Source organism: Gavialis gangeticus, unplaced genomic scaffold, assembly GCF_001723915.1.
Source record: "Gavialis gangeticus isolate Ggan-Ray unplaced genomic scaffold, GavGan_comp1, whole genome shotgun sequence".
Lineage (NCBI taxonomy): Eukaryota > Metazoa > Chordata > Crocodylia > Gavialidae > Gavialis > Gavialis gangeticus.
Window position 1 is genome coordinate 14,590,297 of NW_017728991.1, and position 9,284 is coordinate 14,599,580.

A 9,284-nucleotide genomic window follows, 5' to 3' on the forward strand; every position below is an offset into this window, starting at 1 on the left:
GGGGGGGGGGGGATACATCTCTTCCCCATTCCTGGATCCTCTACCGCTTTGGAGGCTCCTGAAAATCCCACTATGCACCTATCTGCCTAAATACCTTTGACAAATCCAGTCCCAGAGAAAGCCAACAGGACAAGATGGCAGCAATCACCCCTCACAGTTCATCGCTGCCACTGTTTTCAGAGCAAAACATGAGCTGGAATTTCCCCTTGCCCTGCCCTCCACAGACACACACATGAACACGCTCACACACACCCACACACATGCCCCGCTCCCCTGGTAAGAAGTGAATGCAGCAGCATCGTTCAAGGAACTGCACTAGAAAGACCCACGTTGTGTTGATCATTTTTGAGGGTGGCAAAAAGGGCATAATTCATTCTCCCCTCCCTTCAAAACAGTCAGGAGCTTTCCAAATGTTCCCAGATCTGGGATCATCCAAATCCAAACTCTGACATCTGGCCCATCCTGAAGTGCCAAAGCCACCCGTCCTTTTCCAGGCACACCAAGCACGGGAACAAGCACCTACTCTGGACACTTTCAAGAACCATTTGGACTTTTATCTTGCTGGAATCCTTTGACCTAGGGCGGGGGGCTGGACCCAACGATCTTACAAGGTCCCTTCCAGCCCTAATGTCTATGAAGTCTATGAAACTATCTATGAAACAAAAGGTTTGGGTGGTGTCTGCAAACCCTTTTGCCAGGGACGGGTCTTCACTCGTTTGCTTACTGACGATTTGTGTTGTTTGGACAGTGTCTCTAGTGATGTTCGGCGCTTTCAGCCTTCTCCTGAACATGTTTCACATCGGTTACATCATCAGCCACATACAGTGCAAATCCTACCTCGAGATCCTGTTCCCATGCATAGACATCCTCTTCCTCACCCTCCAGGTACTGAGCATGGTATCCAGTATCCAAGTCATTTGTTCTACTGCATGGATGGGTGGTGGAGCTACAAGAGAGGCGTGTAGGTAATTCTTATTAACAAGCAACACTGCCTGGTTTAAATCCTAACCACATACAGTGCAACTTCATTGGAGTGAGCCCCACGGGACCAGGAGAAAAGTCGATCAAAGGAGGGCGTTCACCCCAAGAGGGTTACGTCCATTACTTGCAGCATCACAATGGAAAAATTGGTCTTTGCTATTGGGATCCTTGGCCCTTGCTATTATGATGAGGCTCTACTGTGCATTGCTAAAATGTCTGGCACAAACCAGGCTCAAAGAAATAAAAGGAAAAGGAAATGGCTACTTTGAAAAAAATAAGGCTGAGAGGCCTGAGGAAGGGTAGTGTGATTACCTTGTGAAAGCTTGCCTGCACGTAGCCCTGCTGTGCAGCTGATCCCATAAAGGAAAGAGCCCACAAGAATTCTTAAACCTGCCCTGAGATTTCAAGGACGTGCCCCAGCCTCATTCAGAGTGTCAGAAAGGAAAGACGGGAATAGGTGGGAATCTGGGGTATTAACCTCAGGGCCCAGGCAACTGCCTTTACCAGAAGCATAAGGAGCTTTGTGTCCTGGGCAGTGGTGGTCTCCTCTAATAGAAAATTCAGGTTGGAAGGGACCTCATGAGATCTAGTCCAGTCCCCGGCTCAAAGCTGGACCATCCCCAACTAGATCATTGCAGCCAAGGCTTCGTCTAGCCAGATCTTAAAAACCTCCAAGGCTGGAGCTTCCACCACCTCTCTGGGTAACCTGCTCCAGTGCTTTACTACCCTCCTAGTGAGAAAGTTTTTCCTAATATCTAACCATGGTAAGACTCATCACCCAGGGCTATTGCCCCACTCGCCCACCCTTAGTCATGCTACTGGTCATTACTCCAGTCTCTTTTCCAAAAATCAGGCCTCTGTCTCTGCCGGCAATAACCAGATCCCAAGAACAAACTCAGTTGCATGCTTACATGACTTAGGCACAGTTTGCAACCAGAAATTCTGTCATTTCTGCCCTAAAACTATTTGAGAAAATTCACCTCATCCTCTCTCACAGAAATAGCCTCTCTCCGACCACTCTCAAGGAGATGTGGTTGCAAATGCCCCTCTCTTAGAATTAGAGCTGTGCACGTACCCACACAGCTCACATGCAGACACTCCTGAACCTATGCATGCACGGTCACATGCCTTCCCCTCCACACTTAACAGACTTAGGTTAATGTTATTGTATCTATTGATTTCAGACTTACCTGTTATGGCACCACTCCAAGGACTGTATCCAAGTCCAGCACAACCTCACCAGGTACGAACAGAGAACGGAGGGGCTTTCTTCCCACCCTCTCCTTTTTTTAAACACCCTTGTATCACACTGGTTGCCATCTTTTCTGGCCCTACCAGACCTTTCTTCAGCAGACTTACTCAGACTCTTTGTACTCTGAACTTTAAAGAACTTTGTTTTTGTAAAGTGAGAGGGGTGATCTATTTGAAAGCAAATCAGACCCTTGTGTTGCTCTTCCCTCTTTCTAGTGGGCCTTAATTGGGATTTTCCTTCCAAGCCATCTTCTTCTATGGCCTTCAAAGCTGTTTAGCCCCAACTTATTTGAACATAACCCTACCTGTGGTTCACTGGAGTTTCCTCAGTGAAGTATAATGGTCTGCTCAGGACGGACAGAAGATTGCAGATTACAGTAGAAAAGATTAACCCTCATGTACTGAGAAAAAATAAAGAGACCTATACATTGGAACAAACACCCATTCCACCAGGGGTGGGAGAAGTCAAGAGGATTATTGGCATGTTCACTGGCAGGGAGATTAATATTTAAAGAGTGAAAAAAACCGCATGAATTCCAACTCAGGAATCTTCTTACTGCACATGAAGGCTGAAGCACCAAGCTTTGATCTGAACTTTCCCGTTCTCATTGCATCTACATGGGACCAGCCAACTTTTTCTGGCCATCCTGGTGTCCCTGGGGCAGCCACAAGCCTGAAAGGGCTTGTTGCTTTTTCCCAACCATTAGCCATTCCTGTTGTAGGACTTGCTACTAGTTGTAGAGTCTGGTGGCAAGTTAACTGCAAGTGGGAATCTGTGCTAAAGCCAAGGCAGGAAAGCATGTAGCAGTACTTGTGGGTGCAAACCTGTGCACGCAACACATGGGTAAATGCAAGTCCAAGAGCTCTATGCAGCCTGAACAGCATATCTGTACAAAGCAAGGAGAAGCCAAGGGAGGCCCATTGTATACTCAGGATGACTGGACACATGTTAAAGGTGCTTGTCTCCTTTCACAGGTGTGGGCTGATGCTGACCGTCGCCACGAATCTCCTCCTCTGGCTCTTAGCAGTGACCAATGACTCCATCCACAAGGAGGTTGACTCACAAACTCAAAACCAGCAGCAGAGATTTGCAGGCATGGCCCATTCTTCACTCCTTCTTAATAGCAACAGGTAGACAGGTAGGATGAGCAAAATGTGGAGTCAGCACTAGTCCTTGGCCCCAAGGATTCAGTTATCTCAACCAGCCCCACTGGAAATCACCTTAAACGCACACAATGCAGACATCTCCATTTTCCTATTTTCCTGGTTTAGCTGCAGATGAAGGCAGGCTTTCAAGACTTAGGTTTGTTGAATGAGCCATGCTTTAGCTGATGGGTAGTTTGGAACATGTCAATTTACCTGGAGAACTACTTAGCTGATGAACTTTAGGGATCAAGAGCAGTCCTGGGAGATCTGAACACATACAGAGGGTATGCACAGTTGATTAGAGTACGACTCCTGCCTCTCCTTCCAGAGAGAGAGAGTGAGATCCCCATCTGCATCTGAGTAGAAGGCTTCATTGCCCCACTCAATTAATTCATGGCAGGGGGTCGGACTAGATGATCTGCTCAGGTCCCTTCCAACCCTAGAAACTATGAAACTATGAATTCATCAGGGCATGGGAGAAACCACCTAGAACCAAGCAACAGGAGGAGCCTCATAGTCTAAGTTAGAAATTTCAGCTCTGTACCCAAGGGGCTTAGTGTCCTCATATGTGCGGACACTGAACAGAGGTTAGTGGATCAATCTGGGAAGGAGGATGAGTGCTCATCCTGGCTTTCCCAATGACACACTGGGGTTTCCATGGAGAAGTGACTCAATCATCACTTTGTACAAACTGGGAAACCAGTAATTACCCACATGACTGGGTGGATTCAAAGGATTCAGAATAGCTAGTGTTTGCATGGTGCTCAGAACATGTCAAGTGCTACATATGCTCATTCTTAAGGCTCTACCATCTTCAAGGCTCAGTGCCATTCACTTGGATGTATGCCAGGCATTACATTTCCAGGGGCAGAACCTCCCCGCAGGCACCCACAAAACAAGTAAGACATTTCCTGGGTGTTCATGCCTCACCAACATCCCCTTCCCTTGTTTCTTACTGCAGGCAATGAGACTATTTTATGTGTTTGCCCAAACACAACAGCCTGCGAGATCTTCCAGAGAGGCTACATCCTGCTGTACCCCTTCAACACCGAGTACTGCCTCATCTGTTGCACCATGCTGTACGTCATGTGGAAGAACGTTGGCCGGCGCATAAGCCATCACCACGCTCCCCACATCAAGCCCAAGTTCAAGCTCCAAGGGGTCATTTTTGGGCCACTGCTGGGCACAGCTGCAGTCATCATCGGGATCTGTGTCTTCATAATATATCAGATCCAAGCTACTGGGTCTGCAGCTAACCGCGGGGTCTTCCTGATGTATTACTCCTACTATGTAGTGCTTCTGCCTATGATGTCTGTGGGTGCCTTAGTTGGGACCATCATCCACAGCTTGGAAGCCAGGGAGCTGGACACGCTGAAAAACCCAACCCGAAGCCTTGATGTGATCCTGCTCATGGGAGCAGCCCTGGGTCAGATTGGGATGTCTTACTTCTCCATTGTAGCCATTGTGGCCACCAACCCCCAGGACCTGCTGAACAGCCTCATCCTGGCCTACTCCGTCATTCTCATCATCCAGCACATCACCCAGAACATCTTCATTATCGAGGGGATTCACCGGCAGCCATGGGTGGCAAACGCTGATGCTGGCCATGCCAGGGCCCACAAACGAGACTCGTGTTCCCACAGCGAAGAGGGGACTGCATCAAAAAGCAGCCAGCAGCCCACACCATCTACTGCCAACAAAGAAGCCGAAGCAAAAGAACAGGAGAGTCATGGAGACTGTGACCCCAAAAAAGAGTTTCCCCTAGAGATAAGGCAGGAGATCAGGAGGCTGTCACAGGCCTACATCCAGACCTACAATGACTTGAACTGGAAGAGGAAAGCGCTGAAAGAAATCTCCTTCTTCTTGATCTTGTGCAACATTATAGTAAGTATCTTTGAAGCTGCCTTCTGTACACGGCAAGCCTTGGAATGAAGAGTATGCAGACAGTTTTGACCGAGCCATACATTAAATGACACACACGCACAAAAACACATTTATATGCAGACACACACTTCTTCTCTTTCCTTTAAATCATCCTTCCAGAGGAACTCAGTCAACATTTTCTAGTCCAGCTAGATAAAACTCTTACACATCAGGGCTATAATGGACTTGGCATTCCTGTTAACATCCCTCTTCTGTAATCTTAAAATATCTTTTGTAAGCTAATGGCCCCAATTTGGCTGGCAGGCAAGGTTCTTTGAGTAGATATGATATCTTTTATTAGACCAACTGAGGAGTTGGGAGGAAAAGTCCAGTTCGGCTGGATTTTCTGGAGGTTGGAGGAGGACAGGGATATTTTCCAGGGGGAAGAAATGGACATTTTTCACAAAAGCAACTAAAACCTCAAGTGCCATCATTTTAAGCATACTACAAAGTATTAGATGCCTGATTAAATCTAGGGAATTCGTTATGTAACAGGAAGGTACAGGAGATGGTAGTAGGTCCTTTTAATCCAATCTCCTGTAGTAGGACTTGTCTGCAATCAAAGCTGTGTCCTATTATTACACAACTGTTACCTGAGCCTCAGCTTCAGACCACAAAATTTGGCTCAGGCATGCCCCCCACCCCCAAGCTTGAAAGCATGCTTAAAACTTGGGTGGCTCCATAAAAACTCAACCAGGCTGTAGAATAACTACATTGTGACTCAAGTCCATGGCTGGAGTAGAGACAGAATCTTGCTTATTAAATAATGCAGTCAGGTAAGGGTGGATGGATGTATCCCCTCTGTCTAGGGCTACTCGGTATTAGGGAGAGGGCTTCATCACTCAGAGTCGCTTTGTGATCCCTCAGTGCTATACGTCCGTCAGCACCAAAGGTTTCTGAGCACACCCAGTGTCAGAAACTGGCTTTGATGGACCTGCGTGGTGACTTAACCACATCTGACCTCTTTTCTTTTTAAATACCATTCTAGCTCTGGATCATGCCCACATTCGGGGCACACCCTGTGTTTGAGAACGGATTGGAGAAGTCATTTTATGGTTACTCCACCTGGTTTGCCATCGTGAACTTTGGGCTACCCCTGGGTGTGTTCTACCGAATGCATTCAGTTGGGGGACTCCTCGAGGTCTACGTGTCAGCCTGAACTGGGCCCAGACCCCCCTTGTCCAGTGGTGGAAGAGGACTGTAGCCACAACCAGAGGAGCCTGGTGGGAACAGAGCTACAGAAGGCTTCCAGCTCTTTTTTATTTTCAATTTCTACTTTGGCTCCTCTGAGCACTATTTTCTTAGGAGTTGCAGAGGCAAGGGAACCATATCTTGTGGTTTTCAAACATGCCGGTATCAGGGTTCTCCACAAGAGAACAAAATTTAAGCCACTCTCTCGCTATTCCTGGGACACAAGCTAGCACTAGCATAACAGGAATGAGATTGAGAACATATAGCAGATGCTGTAAAGTAATGGGACTTTAATCATTTCATCTGACCCCTTTGAAGGAGACAACGTAAGGGCAGCATCAAGATGAGCAGATAGAGGGACAGGCCTGTGCTCCACAGCAGCTCTGGAACCAGCTCTACCCATTGATGCTCACCGGCATGCCAGCTCTCTCATCGTGAGATGTACTAGCTTTCTCAGGAAGAGGACGTAGTAGTACCTGAAACACATGCCCCAGAATCAAGCACTAAGGAACAAAAAATGCTCACTTTCCACGTGGGTCTGTGAAAGGATAACTGTTATAGTAACATTCGGGGAGTATGGTGCAGTGGCTAGCGCTCTGCAGTCTGTACCTGGTTCTGACATTTAGCGTGTGACCTTAGACAAGTAAGTCAGGCCCTTCACATCTCAGTGCCTGTATTTTTCCATGGGAATAATACCAAATAACCCATCTATCTGGCTTAATTAAGTGTTCTTCCAGACACGAGGAGATACTCAGGTAAAAGCACTAGGGAGGTATGATAATTACTGTGCTACTTTGATCATTTGAACTTCATTGATCTCATGCATGGCTTTTGAGTGCGTTTCTTGTTTTGGAATTAGTCTACCCTTCGGTGGAAGTGAAGCACACACCATGCATGCCATTTCAATAGCCCTAAAATAAGCTAATGCTAGACCTGCTGTGAACCCCACTCTCCGTTCCCTTGCTGCTTTGCAGAGTCCATTGTAGCATTCATTAAGCTGAGAGCAAAAGCAAATAACGAGTTAAAATATACAGTGCAGGATCTGATCAGAGACCCAGGAGATGTTGATCAAAACAAGAAGGGTATGTGGGAATGACACAGAAAAGTGGCAGGACCTTGTGAGATGAGGGTTCCCAAATACTAAGACTGGTGAGGAGAAACAAAATTAAGCTGAACATTCAGGTCTGCCAGTGCAATTGTTATTTTACTCTCTGCTCACAGAGCCCTATCCAAAGCCCACAGAAGTTAATGAAAAGCCTTATTTCAGCAGGCAGTGAATCCAGCCTTTACTGAGCCCAAAGATAATATAAAAATTGAAGGGCAGGTCCTGATTTTACAATCATTCCATCTTCTCCTGCTTTCAAAATTTGTCGTGAGACTTAACCAAGGTTGATAAAGTGCAAATAGTTCCAATGTTTGTTGCTTCCATGGGATATAAATCACCTGAAAGGGCTGTTGGGTTATGATCAGAGCTTCATTCTCTCACATAGCCGCATCCTTGTGTGAAAGCAAAACTCCCTACAAGCGGAAGATAGAATGCAGATAGCTATGGCCTGCAAACCACTTCTCCAAAATCCTCACACAGATGTCTGAGAGGGGTATAGTGATGGCCATCCCCCCAGCATCCCCCCAATTTTCATCAGAAATTAAAAGCAAGCAAGACCAAGTGAGCATGGACTTTGCCTCGTGAATACTTTTACACTCACCTTTATGTCAACAAGAACTGTCAGGAGGAATTACAACTGGATAAATCAGGCCCCAGTAGTTAATTATTACTCCCATTTCACAGTTTGTACCAGAAATCCACCAGAAGGAACTCACCAAGGCCGGGCTTGTCAAGTGAAGTGAGAACTCAAACCTTTTCTGTGATTGTCAACAGATGCTGGGCAATGAGGGATGGGCATGAGGAAGAGAAAGATCCCTTGCGTTTAATCAGCTGCATCACGGCCAAGGTTATGCTTGAGCTGATAGGACCCAAGTGATCAGGGAGCTCTGATTCCCGAGATCTACATACTAACACTATCTATAGGCATGATATACACTGGTGCTTACTGAGTTATAGTCTCTTGTTGGAACATTATGAACCACCTGCTGGGTCCGATCAGTGATGAACAGGCCAGTAGTTGATCAGCTGTAGGACACAGGAACTGCCTGAGCAGAGTGGACTAATGGTCCCTCTAGCTACCTTGTTCTGTCTCTGACGATGGCCAACATCAGCTGCAAGAAACTCTATAATAGTTCATTCTGGAATGGCCTGTCAAACGAGGAAGCTACCTGCCTCCAGTTACAGAAAAGTTTATGCCCTGACGCATAAGGGTTTAAAATACCTCTTGCATGACACAGGATCCCAAGAACAAAGGCTGAATGTTTTCAATGTTTATATCAGCATTTAACCCTTTCTTTTAAGATCTTGGGCTCAGACAGATCTGCATAAGTGTCCATCGCCTGCAGGACTACAGCAAAGGAACAGGATGCACAGGTCATGCAAGTCTTCCAGTGACAGTCTGGTGGAAAGCCAGTTGGTACAAAGGAATCCTGGACAGCATAAATCACCCCAGGAGTCACACAAACAAGACCATAAATTCTCTCTGGGACAGAAAGTCAAAGCAAGTGCCATATTTCAGATTATCTTTATCTCTTTGAATGTAAGCAAATAGTTTACAGTGCAATTCGATTTTCATGGAACAAAGACTGAAAACACCAAAAAACGAAAGATTCCAGGGAAACTCAAAGGAAACGAAAGGGGGGGGGGGGATAGAAGATACCACAAAACCAGGGAAGGAGGGGTGGGG

General features: G+C 46.5%; 1 protein-coding gene across 1 annotated transcript in view; it reads left to right on the forward strand.

Moving 5' to 3' along the window:
* Positions 1-6,460, forward strand: part of OTOP3 (otopetrin 3) — an 8,199-nt gene extending 1,739 nt beyond the window's left edge. The window contains exons 2-7 of the mRNA XM_019515234.1: positions 749-885; positions 2,166-2,224; positions 3,208-3,326; positions 4,340-4,962; positions 5,053-5,262; positions 6,290-6,460. Of these exons, the coding sequence (XP_019370779.1) occupies positions 749-885; positions 2,166-2,224; positions 3,208-3,326; positions 4,340-4,962; positions 5,053-5,262; positions 6,290-6,460 (1,319 nt within the window). The remainder of the gene's footprint in view (positions 1-748; positions 886-2,165; positions 2,225-3,207; positions 3,327-4,339; positions 4,963-5,052; positions 5,263-6,289) is intronic.
* Positions 6,461-9,284: the final 2,824 nt, after the last annotated feature.